The sequence below is a fragment of the Notothenia rossii genome (genome assembly GCF_949606895.1).
Source record: "Notothenia rossii genome assembly, chromosome: 10".
Lineage (NCBI taxonomy): Eukaryota > Metazoa > Chordata > Actinopteri > Perciformes > Nototheniidae > Notothenia > Notothenia rossii.
The window spans coordinates 60,897,013-60,919,664 of NC_136908.1; the positions used below are offsets into that span (position 1 = coordinate 60,897,013).

Here is a 22,652-nt window from a genome sequence, read left to right on the forward strand (position 1 = left end):
ACCAAGGTCAGAAACTTTCCACCGCGCATTTATGTTATTTCCTATGATAATAAAAAAACACTTTAGATTAAGGTACACATATTCACCATCAACTAGTTGTTCATTAACATGCATATTAGAGCAAAACTACTAGCTTATTAGTGAACATATTCTGAGTTAGAAATACCACATTTTGAGTTATTTTGACACAATTAACACTTGTAGTTTCATGTCTTGTTACATAAGAATAGACCACATTTGCTAGGTGTTATTATGAGAGAATTACTATTCGTGTGGTACTGCATATTGAGCATATTAAGACCCTCTCATGTGCAACAACTTCCTTACGTACAATAAATAAGCACTAATTAAAGGGTTATTAACTCTTAACTAATGGCCTAGTTGTAGAATATGGTCATGTAGAATAAGGCATTAATAAGTGTTTTATAATCAAGCAATAGCTCACGTCAGGCCGTGGTTTATGGTAATTATATCACAGCTAAGGGGCGTGGTTAAGCCCGACGCCAAGCGGCAGAAACTGCTTCGATAGGGTTTTTGCGGACCTTTTTTATTACAGATTTGAAAATATCGTTGCTTGCTTTAAAAGTAGCACAATTCATGATGTCAAACCTTGGAAAGTATCTAGATATCCCTGCCCTAGTGCCAAAGTAACTGGCAACTGAATATGTTTTGCCGTTTGATGTCTATGTCTGGACCGTTGCGTAAAAAGGAGGATTTCTGCCCCGTTACTTCTCCGCTGTTTTCTTGTCCAAGTTCGAAAAGCTGCTTTTCAGCCCAACTGTACAGTTAAATCGACCGGACTTCTTTCTGCAGATGTGAGCGTCCTTAACAACGGTCAATAAGTCCTTGTTGCACATTATCCCAGCTTACATGTTTCCATCTTAAGCTTTGTTAGTTGGTTAGTTTCGTTACGTAACAGTTGTAACGGTTGTAACTTTTCTCAGACGCGGAGGGATACTGACTTGTTGTGAAAAGTAACTACAATTCTACCCGTAGTATACGGTCATTATATCACGGTTAAGAACCAATCAGATTGCTTGATTTGACTTGTCCATTTTATAATGACTAATAAAGAGCCAATATACTGCTAATATGCATGTTAACTAACAACTAGTTGATGGTGAATTTATGTACCTTAATATAAAGTGTTACTGTAAATACATTCAACAGAGGTCAAATTTTTCCTCTTATTTTTCACAATCATCACAATAAATTAAGTTTTAGGTAATGTAGAAGAATTCTACGGAGGCCCAGAAGGGACAAAATAACTCAGTTGATCCAAATCTTGTTTTTAATTGTTCTATGTAAGCTTTTTTTGGGGTGAAAACAGCAGGAGAAAAACAAGATTTCAGCAGTTAATACGTTTGTATTTCCTTTGTCCGAATACAGTGTTGTTGTAGGACTTATTTCTTAAGCGCAACACTACCCAACGTGTAAAATAGGACTTAAATACACATTTTCTCTTAGATAAGTTTCAATGTCTCCATTAACACAATGTATTAGGTGTTAAAAAGTGACGTTACATTACTGTCATGTCTATCTTTTGGCTAAAAATGTGTTTTAATCATATAATTAAGGTACACCGTGTTAAGAGTGTGAAATAAAACTCACCTGTAAATTAAGAAAATATGCTTTCAGTCAAATTAGCAGCAAAATCTTTAATCCCCAAAGAGAACAAATAAAGTAGAGAACTAAAAAATATTATCACAGCTCTTTCACCTGTTTCCACTAATGAACACAGGAAATCTGAGGTTTTTTTTCCGTATCACACACTTGTTTTGAACCCTGTGTCAAGACAATTATCAAGAGCAAGTGCAATTATCTATAATCCCCTCACCCTTAAAGGGATTGTCCAATTACAAACAAAGCCCCAACCCTGTTTTTATCATGTAAAAAACACTGTTAGGCCGTAAATAGCTCATTAATGACCTATTCTCAGAAGTTTGCTGGCCATCGTCATATTTGTGTATTTGGAGGACTTTTTATCATCAAATATGATCCTCCTCCCTGCATGCATTATCTACGTGTTATCAGCCGGGGGAGAATGTACTCTTGCTACAGACTACAGACAAAAAGAGAAGCAGAGAACACGGAAATCTTCACCTCACAGAGTGTCCTGGACCGCTGCGTGAACAGGAAGTGGTGATACTGAAGAAGATAGAGAGGTTTGAAGTAATCTGAGTGAAGTCGCAACACTTTAAAGTCTCTGCTAGGAGCGTCATGACCCCCACATTACATAAAACTGAATACTTTTTGAAGTGTATTGCAGGTAGTCCAACTTCACTCATATTTGCATAGTGATTCAAGCTCATTTTTTGTGACCAAAAAGGGAAAGGAATGACTGTTTATAATGTTTACCATTGATTCTCTACAGTATTCAAACCTCTTTAATTCAAGTAAAAAGATTGTCTCATTTTTTGTTCATACCATCAAAAAAAGGGGCAAATTAAGAAAGACACATGTTATGAAACTGACAAGTAAAGCCAATTTTTTTCGGCCAAATGTTTATTTTAAGACGTTATATTTTGGTATCAAAGGTAAATTGACAATTCTAAGTAGTTTTAAATACTTTTCTAAGTAGATTTAGTCACCAAACGTTATTTCTCCGTACGGTAGTTTAACTTCTTGCAGTGTAAAGTCATTGGTAGCTTCCTAACTTTGTCAATACATATAGTGGGGACTTTTTCCTATTTCTATTCATGCTCAGCAGGAGTGTCAAACTGAATCAGATTAACTAAATTCTTCCATCACTTAATTACATTTTCCAAGTATTTATGATACATATCGACTGTAAAAAAGGCCTAATGATGGTTCTGTACAGCAGCCACATTGTACTTTGTTTAGAGCTAACAGTAGATAAAGTTCATTCGGAAAAACATTCTTTGATGCTGTAAAACATCAGAGAATTAACAACATTTATCACGCCGTCGTGCCCTCTTATCTCTTCAGGTTCACTCACTCATACGGGACAGTTTTGACAAGACAGATGGAAAACATAAGAGAGAAACAATAATGATCCAGGACACAAAAAGCCAGATTTCACTTAGAAATACAGACAGGTGTTGCAAAGAAAACACTGTGAAATATCTCTAATAAATAGTTTTGTTACACTAAGCAGGGGAGGCTCGACACATGAACGTTTTTTTTTATGGCGGAGACTTTGAACTCATCACAGGTGATAAATATTTGCAGCCACGGCTGGCAGGTTGTTATTAACAGATGTGATCAAAGATTAACAGGCTGATAATGAAGATCTACCGCTGATTTTGTCATGATGTCATTTACCGATTAAGGTCATCCAGGCTAGGGTCAGGTCTCCAAGTGTTTTCATACTCAAATCTGCGCCAATTAAATAATAGCTAAACACCAAAATCCACCAGATTATTTATATGTTGTCTAAAGTGTTCTTCGTGAAAGATGTGTGTGTGAGCGTGTTTGTTTACTAATGTTACCAGCCTATTTTCTCTGTGGCAATCATGCTTGAGGACAAAGTCATTGTTCTATCGTTATATGGAGGCCTGGACCTTTTAAAGATTTACACGCAGGAGAGACGACCAACAAGGGGGCTTACACAAATCATAATAACAGTTCAGAACAAATATAGCATTTAGGAATAGCTTTGAACATTTGTGGGAAGTTAGGTTATAGTTTTTCAGCATACAACGATACCAATATTTTTCAAATGACTGTCCAAAAATGTTGGATTACAGTATATTATTGAAGTTTTTGTGCATGTAAATGGTCTGCAAGCGCCTCCATTGGACTCCTTTGTTTTGTGAGATGATTTCCTCTTTAATACATCTTATTAAAAAGTTAAGTCCACACTTATCGTCCCCCAGAATTTAGCTCAAAATTCGCCTTACGAAGCTCTAATTGTAGTCTTTTAGTCAGTTGACACACTTCTGAACATGCAAACAATTACAGAAAACGTCCTTGTAAATTAAGCAGCATTCCCGTTTCATAGAGGGTCACCAAACGATCCTGTGCATGATGAAACATAACGCTACAGTTGCATTACTTAAAATGATCAGTTATATGCAGCGTGGTCGTTGGACGCGGGGGATCGCCGCCCCCCCCCCACTTATTTGGAGCCTCCACTTTTTTGAAGCATGATTTTTTTTGAATAATCTAATAAATATAAAATCATTGCCAGTGTTATCAGTTGCAAGTGTGTATTTGTGTTAATAATGACGAAAACATAATACATCACAGTAATTATAATAAAAACGTAGCTCAAGTATTTATGCAACTGGATTTGAAGCGTGTGTGTGTGAGGTGCAGCACCGTGTGTGTGTGTAGGCTGACCAGGGCCTGCTTTGTCCTGGACTGCACACACAGCATTTTTATCATTTGTCCCTCGTTCCACAAATTGAGACTATGTCACGCATTTAAGTGACTAAGTCGCGCAGAAAGGCCGGCTCGGTTCGCTGACGGCCGGCACAGCCCGTTATTATTATATTTTTTAAACGGCATTATGTAAATTACGCTGACAGGTGACAGAGGTCCAAAGAGGTCCACAGTGTACCCCCCCGCCGTTGACAGTTCACGAGCGCGTCCATAGTGTCTCTCCCCCCCCCCCCCCCCGCCCCGTCCACCCGTTTGCATGCAGTGACCAAAAATGCTGAAAGACCAAAAAATGCTTAGAAATAGCTGAGTTTGTCCACACCTTGTTGTCTTTAGGTGAAGAGTTGCCTCCCTTTATTGCTGACACCATGTTTCTGTACAGAGGTTGTTATACAGTTCACCATATTTGCACCGGGGCCTATCACAACCTTGTTACGCCACTGGATGGACAAATCAATCAATCAATCAATCAATCAATCAACCAATCAATCAATCAATCAATCAATCAATGTTTATTTATATAGCCCAATATCACAAATGTTACATTTGTCTCAGTGGACTTCAAAGTTTGTACAGAATATCAGTATGACAACACGACACCCTCTGTCCTTAGACCCTCTGTCCTTAGACCCTCTGTCCTTAGACCCTCACATCGTACAAGGAAAAACTTCCGGAGAAAACCCACAGTTTAAAGGGGAACATGGGAGAAACCTCAGGGAGAGCAACAGAGGAGGGATCCCTCTCCCAGGACGGACAGACGTGCAATAGATGCCGTGTGTAAATTGAAAAGATAATACATTTGCAACATAGGTAGTCCAAATGTTTGGAAATGCATTTGTGTATAATAGGAAGATGAATCCACGAGGATATCCATCCAGGACTTATGATCCAGGACCACAGCCACGACTCGCGATCCAGGACTCGCGATCCATGACACAGGACCGCAGGATCATCCATGACTCCGGATCCCGGCGTATATAGACACCAAAAAGAAAGAAATGTGGGGAAGCTGGGTTAATCGAAACTAAGCCTATATCAGCAAAACTAGGGGCTGAATCTAATCAGCCCTAACTACAAGCTTTATTGAAAAGGAAGATAGATAGATAGATAGATAGATAGATAGATAGATAGATAGACAGTAGTAAAGTACTTTATTGATCCCAAATGTTTGCATTGCAGCAGCATAAAAAACAAGGCAATGAGAGAAAATTAAGACAAGAAATAAGCAGTCCAAAATATTTCTGAAATAGAAATAAAATAGCATTAAAAAGTTTAAAAGTTTAAAAGTTCCAAAATCTTCTTCTTTCTACAGACTCTCATATGCAGATTTCTGTTTCTGGACATTGCTGTCGTTGTAATTTGTTTACCTGCTTTGTGTTAACAGCTTCCATCAGGAGGTAACAGGAAGTGATCATCAGGCTGAGGGCCAAAAGACGCAGGGAAAACACTTCCTGATAAGAAGCCTGTTTTATACTGGCCCGCAGAACAAAAACAACACTGTCAAATATTTATAAATCTGGTTTTAGTGACTTCTTCATCACATGTTCAGACCTAATTTATCCGGACATTGTTTGGAACTTTCCAGACGCTCATAATACTTCCAAATGTCCATTGTGTGCCTGCCAACTATAGTGCGGCAAAACAGAGGTAAACACATTAAGAGAACGCTGAAAATATGCCAATATTGTTGCTGCTGGTAACCAATGGTAGAATAGCAAAAATAACAACCACTTTTTATATCATTATTTTTCTCAGACTTCTCTATGTTTTTACGATGCTTATTATTGCGTATAGCACTTTGAACCTTTCTTATTAGACACAAACAGGCCATGTTGGGTCTGCAATGATTTCAGTATGCTATAATGTAAAAGCTGCCATGACATTTATTAATTATAATTTATCATTTTGAATTTAGATTAAAGACTACTGGGTAAACAATTTGCAGTTAGCATCTAACCGGACGTGCAAGAGGAGCAGTAAAATGCAGTGTAATACGTATATAAATATGATCGATATAAAGGGCTAAAGTATATACAGAATTAACAGTATTATTAGATATGAACACTATATAATGCAGAGGTGAACCGGGTCCCTCTTTAAAACTTACTTTTTATATTATACATTAATTCAGTGATCTTGTACTGCCTTATATATACAGTATATATCTCGTATTACCACAGTTGAAACACACTTTGATTAAACCCAACAGTCTCACCTCAGGTAAAGTCTGACTGTTGTTGCCCCCTAATGGCAGCCTATCATACCGTCTCTATATTCATTAAGCACATTTACAGAAATACACAAGTAGGTCTACCTTGGTTGGTGATTGGCTAATGGTTACACAAGCCAAAAAATCGCCATGACATCATAAAGTGGCCCTAATCTGATCAGGTCATTTTCAGACAGGTTTTTATATGGATCAGGACAAAAAGAGAGAGAATATTTTTACCTGAAACGTTAAGAGTCTCTTTACACAGAGGTGACATATGTGTTTGTATAAGAGATAGGAAAAAGTGGATTTTGCATAATAGGTGACCTTTAAAACACACATTGTTGATCCTTCTGTTTGCTTATTTTTAAAATGGCCTCTTTGTTTTTCTGCATAGACTGTATTTACAGAGGTTTTTTTTCAAACTGTGTTCAGTTAGTCAGAGTATCATCTGGTGGGGGCTCAGCAAAGTTGTTTAATTTGGAGCATGTGAAAAATCCACATTCACGGGACAGGAGGGAGCCCCGTGACTACTACAGCTACGTCATCACGCTGTCGGTGCTGCTTTCATCATCCAGCTCCTGCCCCGGAACAGACAAAGATCCTCGTGCGATGAAGAGCTCTCACTCTGATAGGAATTTGGAAGACCAAGTATTAAGACTCCGCCAGGGCTGGTTATTTAGGTATCTCAGGAAGATCACATAGGGCACATGAAAAAAATAAAATTCTGAGAAAAAAGGCAGAATTCTTAGATTTTCAGGGAAAAAAACGTGATTTTTCTTTTTTCTGAAAAAAATAAATACATGTTTTCTCGACTTTTTGGGCAGAATTATTTTTTTTTTTTTTTACTTTGAGTCACATCCCCATAACACTCTCACGTAGCCCTCATCCTTTTCCGTACTGTTTTGTTTGTATGAATACATAAATAAGTTGCTCTGAAGCTCACGTGAGAAGCAAAACAAGACTGAGTGGAGGAAGACGAGAGCGCATGCGCGGGAATCAACGTCTATCTTAGTGCAGACCGGAAGGTGGAAACGAATTTCTCTCAGAGTAATTCATCCTCTCGACGTAGAGGCCATCTGTGTATCCGAACAGGTTGGTTGCTACTGTTATCGAAGGACATCTTCGGTGCACTTCAACCAAAGAGTTCCGTTTATAACCTTTTATTATCCTTCAGAGTCAGCATCCCTTAAGGAGCTGGAGTACAGAGGTGAGTCCTTACTAGCATCTTCCTGTTAGCTTAATGCTGTGGGGGGAAAAGGAGGACAAAGTGTCGTTTTTGTATCTTCCCTGCTTTCCCCCTCTCATTTCAAATGTGTTCAGTTACTGGTGTTCCTGTATTTATATCGCGTTAGTTAGGTAAAGGAAACGTGCAGTTGCTCAACATAATGCTTTGTTAAGTGTGTCTGAATCAGTGGTGAAATGTAACTAAGTAAATTTAATTAGGCACTTGTACTTCACTGGAGTATGTTCACATTATACTGCTTTATACTTTTACTCTGCTACATTTTGGAAGCACATTGTTTACTTTTTACTTCACTACATTTAACACATTTAGTTACTAGTAGCTATTATAAATCAGCTAATAATCCCCACCTTTACCAAGTGCAACATTGAATGCATTAATAATAATTATAATACAAATATGTAATATTTCTGATATATGCCATACTGGAAAATGAGTACTTTTGGTACTTTAAGTATGTTTAGTTACCAAAACGTTTGTGCTTTAACTCGAGTAAAATTTTGAAAGCAGGGCTTTTACTGTAACAGAGTATTCCTACACTGGTACTTCTGCTTTTACTCAAGTACAAGATCTGAGTACTTCTACTTTTACTCAAGTACAAGATCTGAGTACTTCTACTTTTACTCAAGTACAAGATATGAGTACTTCTACTTTTACTCAAGTACAAGATCTGAGTACTTCGACAAAGTATATCAGCATTTGTTTCTATACACAAAGTGTGAATGTAAAATAAATGTAGTGGAGTAAAACATAAGATATTTGCCTCTGAAAGTAGCAGAGTAGAAGTACAAGTAGCTAAAAATGGATATACAAGTACTGTAAGCACACATTCGTCCAAAAAAGTGCAAAAGCTGAGTACATTTACTTGCTTACTTTCCATCACTGTTAACAGCATTTTAGGTCTATCACATTTAATATACTTTTTGCCACACAAACAACTTTTATCATCAATTTAAACACCTATTATGGTTATTTAATTAATTAATTAATTAATTAATTGCTAAAATCGTTATTAAGTTGTTGACATCACCCATTGATGCTAATTGACCTTAAAGTCAAACACACTTTAGTGATGTACTTTCTGTTAAAGTTTGACACCAGCTCCTTCTGTCTGCATTTGAACCTCACCAGTGGATTGCCAGTATGGTTAATATTTCTTCAGGCTATCCCCTTAGTCAAATATTTGCTATGCTTGCCTTTGCCAAATAAAGGCTCAGAGTTGCCTTTTGGACGTAAACTCTACAGCTCACGTGACAGCACGGCGAAAATAGGAGACATTCATTTAAAAAAAAAAAAAATCTAAAATATGGAAAATACTTTAGACATTGCACACAGGCATCACCTTACTATCAATTTTTCACTACATTACATTACATTACATGTCACTTGGGGTGAAGTGTCTCAGGGACACAACGACATGCCGACTGCAGTGGGGTTTGAACCTGTGACCCCCTGATCCCACCACCAAGGCTCTATACCCTGCGCCACACACCTCCACTACAATAAACAGTATATAATTGTACATTTGGTTCTCATTTACCTTACATGTATATAGAGAGGCGAAGTCCCGCCCATCTACTTCCGACCCATTGGACCTTATTTCTGAAAAAGTATGTATTGAAGTCAATGGGGAGAGAAAACGTATCTTTCGATCCCGTTTGAATTTTAATAATTAAACATATGATGTTTGTCAATCTTAAAAAATAATTTCCCCGTCAAAAAAGTCACATTTTGTCGTAAAACTGTTGAAATATAAGACTATGAAAAATACACAGCTAGAAAGACTACAAATCCCAGAGTCCCGGTCCCGCATGCTGGCTCTTACGAACCGACTAACTCCCCTTGTGTGTCTGTACAGATCTCAACATGCCCAGACTTGGAGTGATTTTCACCTCTTTTAATACTTTCCGCCTCATTCTGAAAGAAAGAAGTGAAATGTGCCAACGTGACGGCCGTCTGGGTGTGTAGTGAGAGATGGGAGATGTAGTTCATTGAGCGGTTTCACATTTTTTTTTTAACGATTTTTACGACACATTTTAATTTGTTTGTGTAATTCGTGGCACAATTCAAACGGAATCGAAAGATAATCTTTTTCTCTCCATTGACTTCAATACATACTTTTTCCGAAATAAGGTCCCATGGAGCTCCCCCGGAAAGGGAGGGACCTCGCCTCTCACCTTCAACATTCTCTGTATTGTATCTTGCATACATGATATGTTTACTTCATCTGCATTACTTGCACATTGGTCAAGTTTATTCTTGCACTGTTTTATTGATTTTAAAATTGTATTTCTTATTTATGTTGCATTGTTGGGGAGCCTTAGACTTATGACAGATAGATACTTTATTTATTGGAGAATTATTTTGTCACAGAAGCATTGTTGTCAGGCATTACACGTGTTCAAAATATAAAACATTAGCGGCAAGTATATATAAGAAAAAAAGAAGCCTTTCAAAGTTTATTTATATTAGCCAAATATTACAAAACATGTTTGTCTCAGTGGGTTTTCACAGATTAACCAACATGCATGACAGGGCTAAAAGATGAATAGAACAACAGGAAAATAATGAAAAAGACAACATAGTGTAGAATAATAATACAAGATACAACAATACACAATAAAATACCATAAAATAAAGACACCAGTGTTTCCCATACATGGATTTATTTGTGGTGGGCCGCCACAATTAAATATCATCCGCCACAAATGGATCTGATAAAAAAAATAAAAATTATTATGATTTATTTTTTTGTTAGTCTAATGGATAGTGAGGTGGGCTGATGATCGGAAGGTTGCGAGTTCAAATCCTGCCTGGAACACCACTACCAGTGTGCCCTTGAGCAAGGCACTTAGCCCTCGGTTACTCCAGGGATAATGTCCCTGTAATTGGTCATTGTAAATCGCTTTGGAACAAGGCGTCTGCTAAATGCCTGAATTGTAAATGATATTTTTATTTTTGGGAGAATAAACCCCACAGATCCTCAACTCCGGCGTGTCTCACTCATTAACAACGCAACACAGAGCAACAAGATCGTTGTCTACAGTAGCCATGAACTCGCATGTATTATCTTATTTGAGGGGGGGGTGGATGCATGGACCACCCGAATAGGTTAAGGGGCCTTTGGCTCTTCTTGCCGGGGGGGGGGGGGTGCGGTGCCCCCACAAATAGAATCAAATTCTGTGGGAAACACTGGACACCCAGGAGGACGAGCATGGGGAGTAATCTGAAAGCAGCTCTAACTAGAGGCTTTAAGCTAGGGGGGTCAAACTCAAATACACAGTGGGCAAAAATAAAAAAAATGGGTACTAGTGGAGGGCCGGACTGGTTCAATGTTTATTGCAGAACTTATTGAAATGAACTTATTGCACATATTAAACCTGGAACTAACAAAGATTAAATGATTGCCTATAAAAACAACATTAAACATTAAATAATCAGTTCATTCATTTCTTATGGCTCTATCTGCAGCTTCTCCAGAGTCAGTTCTTATGGCTCTATCTGCAGCTTTTCCAGAGTCATTTCTTATGGCTCTATCTGCAGCTTCTCCAGAGTCATTTCTTATGGTTACATTTTCCCACAGGCCAACAACAGCTTCAAGAAAACTATTTCCCTCAAAGAGAAAAACAAACATGCCCTGTTGTCCTGAGAGAGAGAAAGTGCAGAAGGAAACATCCATTAAACTCAGTGTGCTGCTCTGTGATGCTAGTTCAGATACTTGGCATCTCATCTTGGGTGCAAGGTCATCAATGTTTGGGCTCAGGCTCTGAGCTGAGGAGACCCTCAGGATGGAGTGAAGGTGTGCGTGCAATATACCGGCGGGCCAGATCTAATAGTGATTAGAAATTATCCTGTGGGCCGAAATTAAATCCACCACGGGCCTGATTTGGCCCCCGGGCCTTGAGTTTGACACATGTGGTTTAAGCGTTTGAACATGTTGAACCATGCTTGTGTTTCCTTCTCTGCAGAAACAGGAAGTGCAGACTGAAGGAATGAAGATATACCGGCCGCTGAAAGAGATGAAGCGTGAGAGATAATCGACAGGGGAGAGAAACACACACACGCACGCACACACACTGTTATTCAATACAAACTACATCTTCTGCTATGGAGGAGGAGGAAGAAGCTGCAGCTGGGGAGAAAGCAGGATCCAAGCTGATGTACAGGATCGAGCGTCCGGTTTACGATGAAGCTTTCATACGTTCAACCGTTCTCAAACGCAGAGATAACTCCACCACCCTCCGACAGAGGCTGGCAAAGCACTTCAGGTCAGTTTAATACATTTATTTATTTAAAGGTGACCTATCATGCAAAATGCACTTTTGTACGTCTTGTATACATGAACATGTGTCCCCGGTGTTCCAGGGAACTCACCAAGTGTCAGAAAACACAACCCTCTCTATTTTCCTCCATACCCACATCTCTTAAAAAGGGGCTGCAACGGATCTGATACAGACTGATCCAGATTTGAACACTTCTATGACGTCACAGAAGTGGCGCTACGGCTATTGGGCCAACTCCACCAATCAGGAGGAGACAGCCACGGACATTGCCGTTGGAAAGCGCTGGAGACGCTGTAGTACATATGCCAGGCCTGTAGATGGTGCTGTTCTCACAGAATCAGCCCATGATGCAAAGACAGTGTTACATTGAGGGAAATGAGGAATGGCTAAAATGCATGATCTGTTTGGTATTTTGAAAAATAAAAAGTATAAACATGCCTTATATAGGTATGGTCCTACACTACATTATTCAAATATAGCATGATAGATCCACTTTCATTTAAGATAATACAAGAGAGCTTCATTTGTAAAGGACTTCTCTGTAGGGCTGCACGATTTGGGAAAAAATCGAATTGCGATTTTTCTGACAGAGATTGCGATTCGATTTGCGATATTTGTTTTTAAGCGACCCAACGGAAGTTTATTGTAAAATGCGGCCTTAATTCCGGCTAGGAAGGTTGCATCAACGTGCTCCCGTCTCTAGCACCCCTGCAACCCGAGCTACGAGTGAAAGAACTAAACTTACAGGAAACTTCCGTTGGGTTGCTTTAAAGTCAAGCTTCAGTTTAAGATTCACCCTGTAATAGAAACATGTGATGGAGCATTACTAACCTGACTCAGATGGTTTCACCGAACCATCTAGGAAAGCTCCATTGGAAGCCATTTGGAAAAGTATTTCAAAAATACTTGGCAGGTGATTGGATCAATCTGTCTATCACCTTCTATCATGGGACACTTCTGATTGGTTAACAATGACTGGTACATGTGCAGCACAGCACTTCTGATTGGTGTGGATGACTGACACACAAGAAGAACAAAAAACAAAACCATTTTTTTTTTTTTTTAATCGCAGGCTTTGCGATTTGATAATTGCATCATTTAAAATCGCGATTTAAAATCGATTCATCGTTCAGCCCTAGCCCTCTGCACACGTTTATGCACAACCCTCTAAATTCAACCCCCTGCCGTTTGTCATATAAGACAAGATAAGGTTCATTAATCCTAAATTGGGACATGTAGTCATTACAGCAGCATGTAAAACAAGGCATTGCACATCATTAGAAGTAAAAAAACAGTAGAGAATAAACAATTAGAAAGTATAAATTATGTTGATCGTGAAGGTAAACGTCTGTAAACTATCTGACAAATAAACACTATAGAGAGCCACAGCGACGCGTCCTAAAACCCGGAAGTAAGTTAGCATTTGACCACTTCCGGGCCCTGTGACAAAAAAGGAATGCAATCTCTCCAGAGGGTTTGGGAAAATATCCTGAAATAAGGTCTGCGGTTGAGACACATTGAAGAGACAGATTTGTTCTACGACATTAAATCCATCAGCCGTGAAGCGGACGGTGGAATCGAGGGGTTAGAATAATGAACAAAGCAGGTCTAGTCCAAACTGAACATTTGACTATATGTTAATGCAGCATCAAGAACGGTAGCTGTATTGAAAACATGCACTCGACCTCTCGTATTCATTTTCAATATCAACAAACCGGAGAAACACATCTTCAAAAAGCACTTCCTGTCAAACAATTCAAATTTAAACCGAATCATTACCCTCATATTTAGAGGCAGATCAGATAACAATATGCTTCGACATTTCTCCTGTAACTTATGTCAGTAAGCAAATGAACAAATGATTTGAATCAAACGAGTCACAGGAACAGTCTACTTTATTGTTTCCTTAAATGACTGAGTCCCCTTCCCTTCTTCCACAGGTGTTCTTCAAAGAGAGCGAAGGCAGCAGTTTTCAGCTTCCTGCCGATCCTCACCTGGCTGCCGTCGTATCCTGTGAAGGAGTTCCTGTTTTCAGACGTGGTTTCAGGTCTCAGCACCGGAGTCGTGCAACTCCCTCAAGGTCAGTGCTCTCCGAAGTCCTTCTGAGACATGAGCTCACTTCAAAACATCAAATCTCTCCAGTGGATTTTTACACCCTATGAGGAAAGTCTCCATACTGGTGCACGTGATTTGTACGGGTGTAAATCACGTTTATATTTACATACATACACAAACTACAAATGAAAAGGCACAACAATAAATATATAAAAATAGCAGTCTTCGCTCAATTCGACCTGACACAGCTTTAAGTCTAGTACATTAAAACGGATGAATAAATGACAATGATTGGATATATGGCAACAATACAAATATAATCACATTTGATACACTTTAAAATATTAAATATTAATTCAAATCTTTGGACAACCATTTGATATTTGCTGATTTCACAAAGTCCACCACGATACGATTTCAACTTGATTTTATTAAATTCAAGGGCCTCCAAATGATATGAGACGATATCTATACAATTTGACTTGTTAATGTTCAGTAATCTACTCTAAGTGCCACATTACTCACAAAGCACTGTTTGAATCATTAAGGGCGAGGTGTACTGACAGGGAAGTGGTGACACATTCATGATTTCATAATAGATATTTCCTCCTAGCATGGATGGTAATTTATGAATAACCTTTGATGCATCCATGCAGCAATACACCCTAATGCATGTGTCACCCCTGTATGTGTGTTATCTTAAAAAACAGACAGATAAAGCTAGAAAGTATTAGCCACAAGTTAACCCGGCTCGTTTCATCTGGACCGACATGAGGTCTGAACCGGCTCCTGCGGTTCTGTTTTCAGCGTCACACTGTCTCTGTTTCCGTATCTCTGCTGCTCTGATGCAATCTGTATGGCTTCTGGCACTGTAACGTTTATTTGAACCCCCCCTCTCTCTCTCCTCTCCCCCCTTCCTCTCCACAGGTCTAGCCTACGCCATGCTGGCTGCCGTGCCTCCAGTGTATGGTCTGTACTCCTCTTTCTACCCCGTCCTTCTCTACACCTTCTTCGGCACGTCCAGACACATATCAGTCGGTGAGAATTAAACCAGAAGGAAGGTTTGCTCTGGGTCATAAAACTTCTCCTATGGTGACAATATAGAGATTCAAGAAGCAGCTAAGCAGCTCCTGATGATTCCTTTATACCTTAAAGGTAGGGTAGGTAAGAATGGAGAAACCAGCTGGAGTGCGCTAGAATTTGAAAATACGCAGCCGAAAAAACACACACGAATGCGCACATGACCAATGAGGCCACGAGATAAGTTTGTGTACAGATGGAAGGCTGACAGGCAGGTAGGCCATCCAGTTACTTTAGCCGGCTCAGATGATTGGTCGTGCTTTTTACAGCGCTACGGCTTCCACAGATTTATTATTGTCAAAGCATTTTATATATTCATTGCTATCGGGATGTTAAGAGCATTCCATGGAATATAACAACAAGTGTTTCCGAAGTGAATTACCTACCCCGCCTTTAAGTGTGTCTTTTTTTACACAATGACACGGTCACATAAATAGTGATGACCTTGGAGGTACTGCTTCTGTTTACTAGTATAAGTATTTTTTTTGTATTTTTTTTTTTTTGTACAGGCTACAGATACAAAACATTACCATAACAAAAAAAAAAAAATCCTATCTCAGACAAAAAAAAAGCAAAATAAAATAAAGTCAGTTTCAACATTTCATAAACAAAACAAAAAAACTTACTATTATAAGCTAATGTGCTCCGTGTGCTAACAAGTGCAGTTAATGTTAGAAAAGATAAACGCAGTACTGAATTATTCCTAACCCTTTCTTTACTTGGAAAGACTCTCCGGAAACTCCTTGAATGATAATCATCACTTTTTTACAACAGCAGAATGTTCACCACTTCCACATGTGGAGCAATCTAGACCTTGAGTTGGCCAACTGTCCCATAAATATCTTACCGCATGTTCTTTCAGTTTTTAATAATATATCTTGCATTGTTTGAGGCGGAAAAACATTAACCAACGTGTCCTCAGCTGACTTGAGACACAGGATTGTGAAAGCAGACACCCCTCCCCACCCCTAGAAAGAGCTTCTAGTGATCTCAAATGTCAGCTCTGAGCTACGAGTCCTTATGAACATGGGCACAACAAACTAAACCTGCCTTATGTTGATTAAAATCATTTTAAAAAGTGTCCATCTGAACTTTAAATTGGTGTCTGGCCTGAGGGGACGTTTTTTTGTGCACATGATGATCCTTTGATTTATAGCAGAGAGGGAGATGGAAAGAACTGGGCTGCTATTCAAGTGCTGGACGAATGACCTTTTCACACACACACACACACACACACACACACACACACACACACACACACACACACACACACACACACACACACACACACACACACACACACACACACACATACACATACACATACACATACACATACACATACACATACACACACACACACAGCAGTTGTTATGTCTGTCAAGCTCTCTATTTTACCGGCTGAAAAGACAACAGCGGCTCTTAATTGGTTGAAAATGACTGAAATGAAAATCTGATTTTGATCAAAGTGAGAACGTTATGTTAAGTGGCCTCAAAGAAGCTCTATGGTTACACACACATGTGATATCATGCAACTAGAGAGAGACTCAAGGGGGAAAGAACTGGGCTGCTGTTCATGTGCTGGCCAAATGGGCTCACACACACACACACACACACACACACACACACACACACACACACACACACACACACACACACATTTAAAGTGCATGCCTCCACAGCTCACCGTGATACTGTACAGCCCCCAGCATGGACCTCAGAGTGGCTAAAGTGAAATATGTGGAGACAAAGTGACGTTTGTCTTCATTGTTTGCTCTGGAGTTGCCACAGTTCCCTGAGGCTGATAGGAGACTGTTTGTCCAGAGTCATGACACATGTATTTGGCATAATGTTCCAATGCAAATCAAACAAACTCATAAATCCCCAGGAGCTATCTGTACTTTTATTATAGTTACAGCTTGAGCAGGAGTCTTTGAGTCTGTGTGTTGTCGAGCAGCCGCCATCTTTGTTTTTGGGGCTCTGCTTACTTTGTTCTGCAATTTCTATTAATATGGATGTTTAATCAACAAGTCAGTGTTCTTACAAATAGTCCTTAACGCACTCGGGTTGCTCTCCACAGTCAGAGCTATGAGCAGTGTATTAAGGAGCTTAAACTGCCAACTCACAGCAGGTACATGCTGATGGATGGAAAGAAAACCAAAAACATTATATGTTCTGTATAGCCCTTACACATTGACAGAGGAACAATCTCTCTCTGGACAAAACATAAAATAGGAACTGAAATATTTAAATATTTATAATCCAAACAACGACGATCTAGAGCAAAACATCTGAAAGCAGATAATTATGATTATCCTGATCATCAAAAATCACCACAATAAACTTATTCTGATTGTTTTCTATATGATATTTGTGTCTTTGATTTAAATCCCTCTGTGACACAAGCAGCCCGATATGGACATTTCCTCTCAGCAATCTGAACACTTCCAAGAAAAGAGCTTCAAGCCGTCGTAGTTTCAGGTGTTTCCTTCATACCAAAAGAAAAAATGGGCTCAATGAACTAACCCAGTTTCCAGCTGAGTACTTGATGATCCTCTTGACTCCTGGCAGAGAGTTAGAGGGGATAACTGGGCTGCTGTTCAAGAGCTGGGCGAGTAACCTTTTCACTTAACGAGGTTTCTGTTAGTGTCCAGTTTTATTATTATGCTGCTGTGTTTATTATATATTTGCAACTCTGGCATTTTTGTAACTAAGTCCCATCTTATCTCTTATCTTACTTCACGACATCGAAAAGGGAAATAGTGAACACTTCTTTCACTTCTGCCTATCAGCCATAAAAGTGTGTGTGTGGGTGTGTGTGTGGGTGTGTGTGTGCTCATGTACTTTACTTGAGTATTTCCCTGTTATGCTACTTTCTACATCTAAAAGGGAAAGTGTAATTTTACTCGACTACAATTTGAACACTTCTTTCGTGTGTGTGTGTGTGTGTGTGTGTGTGTGTGTGTGTGTGTGTGTGTGTGTGTGTGTGTGTGTGTGTGTGTGTGTGTGTGTGTGTGTGTGTGTGTGTGTGTGTGTGTGTGTGTGTGTGTGTGTGTGTGTGTGTGTGTGTGTGTGTGTGTGTGTGTGTGTGTGTGTGTGTGTGTGTGTGTGTGTGTGTGTGTGTGTGTGTGTGTGTGTGTGTGTGTGTGTGTGTGTGTGTGTGTGTGTGTGTGTGTGTGTGTGTGTGGTACACTCCACTACAATTTGAATACTTCTTCCACCACTGCCTATCAGCATACCATATGACGGTGTGTGTGTGTGTGTGTGTGTGTGTGTGTGTGTGATCTGCAGGTACCTTTGCAGTGATAAGTCTGATGATCGGGGGTGTGGTAGTGAGGGAGGCTCCGGACTCCATGTTCTTCTTCCCGCCGGTGAACGGATCCAACATGTCTGCCGTCCTGGACGTGGAGGCCCGGGACGCTCGGAGGGTCCAGGTGGCCGTCGTGCTCACTACGCTGGTGGGAATCATCCAGGTGAGTGAGGGGACCGGCTCTCACACAGAAAGAGAGTAGAGATGCTGTCGTACACCTGTAACAGTAATTACAGCACTGGCTTATTGTTCGATGTTCGGATGTGATCTCGATATCGCCCATAAACAGCTCATTTTTACATTATTAGATTTAGGCATTATGTAGACTTTGCAAATTGTTGTTACCGGAGCCAGGGGGTGCATTTTATTTTTTCTTTTGGCTGCGTGTTAATAATTTTAAATATATTTATTTATTTACCTATTTGTTTTTTTATTTACTTGTTTATTTATGTATTCACCCATTTATTTATTCACGTATTCCTCTATTTCATTTTTTACTTATTTATTAACCTACTTATTTGTTTACTTACTTATTTGTTTACTTACTTATTTATTTACTTATTTATTACCTTAAGTATTTATTTATTTATTTACGTATTTGTTTACTTACTTATTTATTTAAGTAAGTATTTTTATTTACTTATTTATTTACTTAAGTATTTATTTATTTACTTACTTAAGTATTTATTTACTTATTTACTTACTGATTTATTTATTTACTTACTTAAGTATTTATTGATTTACTTATTTATTTATTTATTTACTTACATATTTATTTATTTATTTACTTAAGTATTTATTAACTTATTGATTTACTTATGTCTTTACTTATTTATTTACTTACTTATTTATTTACTTAAGTATTTATTTACTTACTTAAGTATTTATTGATTTACTTATTTATTTACTTACATATTTATTTATTTACTTAAGTATTTATTTACTTATTTATTTACTTATGTCTTTACTTATTTATGTACTTACTTATTTATTTACTTAAGTATTTATTTATTTACTTATTTATTTACTTAAGTATTTATTTATTTACTTAAGTATTTATTTATTTAAATACTTATTTATTTATTTACTTATTTATTTACTTATTTATTTACTTACTTATTTAATTATTTGCTAATTATTACAATTATTTATCCATCTATTTATTTATATTTTTACTTTTGTATTTATGATATATTTAAATATTCTTTTTAAGATTCCAATGTCTGATTATTTCCTTAAATAACAGAATTCCAACACTCTTTCTAAGGGTGTACTCACATTACTATTCCTCTATTTTAAACTATTCTATATAATAATATTAAAATAGGGTTTATTGCAGTTATTTCTGGGGCAATATATCATCTAAGAAAATGAGTAAGCAAACAGACCTTTAGATTTGGTCTGTTTGGTTAAAACATCACACTGAAGGTTGCTGACATCTTGTGTTTGCCCAAAGCAGCAGGAAGTCTGGATCTGTTGATGTTTCAGAAACTTGAGCACGTGTTTTTATTGGAAACAAAACTCTGTAGCGTGTTCTTATCGCCTGACCTTTTTTCATTCTAACCTTTTGTGCTCTTAACCTTTTTTATATTTCCATCATGTATTCAATATGTTCCTCAGATAACTTATTCTATCTATCTATCTATCTATCTATCTATCTATCTATCTATCTATCTCTCTCTCTCTCTCTCTCTCTCTCTCTCTCTCTCTCTCTCTCTCTCTCTCTCTCTCTCTCTCTCTCTCTCTCTCTCTCTCTCTCTCTCTCTCTCTCTCTCTCTCCAGTTTGTCTTTGGCCTCCTGAGGTTTGGCTTCGTGGCGATCTACCTCACGGAGCCTCTGGTTCGAGGCTTCACTACGGCAGCAGCGGTGCACGTGGTCGTCTCCCAGCTGAAGTACCTGCTGGGGGTGAAGACACCGCGCTTCAGTGGGCCCTTCTCCGCTCTCTTTGTGAGTTTTCATAGAGATTCAACCCTTTATTCTATTGTATGTGTATTTACTTGCACTATTTTAACAATGTTATCTGTGTTGCACTGTTGGAGGAGCTTGTGACCTAAGATGTTCATTGCCATAGCTACAGTCTTACTTGCCAACCTTGAGACCTCAGAAATCGGGAGCAGGGCCGCCCCTCCCTACAGGCCAATCACGCAGGCTGCATGGGGCCCCGCCTTGCCGAGGGGGCCCCGCCCAGAGGGCCTCAGCTCTCCGCGAATTCCGCACAGTTCAGCCGTGAGGTTCCGCGGCTCCGCGCCACTAGGGGGTGCTAATGGATCGCTGCTAGATTAACATTAACATGCTTATTGTAGTTCTAAGTGCACTGCCTTGCGGCCTGTAGCACCGTCCTTGATGGAGCATATGTGTGGGCAGGAAAGGAGTGGGCAGAGAGTAGAGTAGTACTTTGAGTTGCGTGCGCTAAGAAAGAGACGTGTTACCATGGAAACCAAACAATGGTGTAGCTGTATTAAAGTCCGAGTGGAAACAGTCGTGTGTAAATCTGATTTTGTCAGAAATGCGGGAGAAATATGACCCCGGGAGGAAACCGAGAGAGGGCGATGAAATCGGGAGTCTCCCGCGAAAATCGGGAGCGTTGACAAATACGGCTACAGTGTAGCTATGGCAATGAAAAACTTAGATCACAGGCTCCTCCAACAGTGCACATTATATATGTATAGGACATAAAACAAATAAAATAGTGCAAGAGAATGTTGTAAGAGATGTTCAAGTAAATACAAATCAAATAGAAAGGATAACGTCAAATGGTTGTAAGGAACATGCTTGCTTGAACTGGGAGTATCTGCACTTGTTGTACGAATAAACCTACTATCAAATCTACTTATAAATAAACCTGATTCTGATTTCTGAGTAGAGAAAACTCAGCGAACTTCCTGGTCTCCTTCTTCCTCCAGAGCATCCAGGCGGTGTTCAGCGACATCACGAGCACCAACGTCTCCACCCTGATCCTGGGTCTGTTGTGCATGGTGTTCCTCTACGTCGTCAAAGACCTCAACGAGCGCTTCAAGAAGAAACTTCCCATCCCCATCCCCGGAGAGATTATCGTGGTCATCGTGTCGACCGGCGTCTCGTACGGGATGTCTCTATCAGACGGCTACAAAGTGGACGTGGTGGGGAAGATACCATCAGGGTAAACTACATACGATAATACTTTGAAGGTCACCTGTTATTACTACATCAACATGTGTCCCCTCTTCTTCATGTCTCTTCTACATCAACATGTGTCCCCTCTTCTTCATGTCTCTTCTACATCAACATGTGTCCCCTCTTCTTCATGTCTCTTCTACATCAACATGTGTCCCCTCTTCTCCATGTCTCTTCTACATCAACATGTGTCCCCTCTTCTTCATGTCTCTTCTACATCAACATGTGTCCCCTCTTCTCCATGTCTCTTCTACATCAACATGTGTCCCCTCTTCTTCATGTCTCTTCTACATCAACATGTGTCCCCTCTTCTTCATGTCTCTTCTACATCAACATGTGTCCCCTCTTCTTCATGTCTCTTCTTCATCAACATGTGTCCCCTCTTCTTCATGTCTCTTCTACATCAACATGTGTCCCCTCTTCTTCATGTCTCTTCTACATCAACATGTGTCCCCTCTTCTTCATGTCTCTTCTACATCAACATGTGTCCCCTCTTCTTCATGTCGCTTCTACATCAACATGTGTCCCCTCTTCTTCATGTCTCTTCTACACCAACATGTGTCCCCTCTTCTCCATGTCTCTTCTACATCAACATGTGTCCCGTCTTCTTCATGTCTCTTCTACATCAACATGTGTCCCCTCTTCTCCATGTCTCTTCTACATCAACATGTGTCCCCTCTGTGGAAAGAGACTCTGAAAATGTCAGGAACAAAGATTCTCTCTCTTTTTGATCCATTTCTATAAAAACCTGTCTGAAAATGAGCTGATCAGATTTTGGCCACTTTATGATGTCATAACGATGTTTTGTCTTGTGTAACCATTAGCCAATCAGCAACCAAGGTAACCCCCCCCCCCCTCCCCCTTATCACCTGAATCTCCTCCTAGAGCACCATTGAGTTCTTTTTAACCAAATGTCTCTCAGAGGGGCGTGGGGAGGGGCTCCTTATGTTCATCTAAAGTAACAGACAAGAG

The 22,652-nt window shown here is 39.2% G+C and overlaps 2 protein-coding genes across 2 annotated transcripts in view; one reads left to right on the plus strand and one right to left on the minus strand.

Annotated features, from left to right (window-relative positions):
• Nucleotides 1-18,638, minus strand: part of LOC307021871 (chloride anion exchanger-like) — a 41,588-nt gene extending 22,950 nt beyond the window's left edge. The window contains exon 1 of the mRNA XM_079654384.1: nt 18,513-18,638. The gene's annotated coding sequence lies outside the window, so the exon portion shown is untranslated. The remainder of the gene's footprint in view (nt 1-18,512) is intronic.
• The window catches only part of slc26a5 (solute carrier family 26 member 5), a 34,864-nt gene continuing 19,798 nt past the window's right edge, over nt 7,587-22,652 (plus strand). Inside the window, exons 1-7 of the mRNA XM_079654385.1 lie at nt 7,587-7,763; nt 11,768-12,067; nt 14,023-14,162; nt 15,065-15,175; nt 18,509-18,690; nt 20,310-20,474; nt 21,431-21,666. Coding sequence (XP_079510511.1) covers nt 11,907-12,067; nt 14,023-14,162; nt 15,065-15,175; nt 18,509-18,690; nt 20,310-20,474; nt 21,431-21,666 — 995 coding nt within the window. The 5' untranslated portion in view covers nt 7,587-7,763; nt 11,768-11,906. The remainder of the gene's footprint in view (nt 7,764-11,767; nt 12,068-14,022; nt 14,163-15,064; nt 15,176-18,508; nt 18,691-20,309; nt 20,475-21,430; nt 21,667-22,652) is intronic.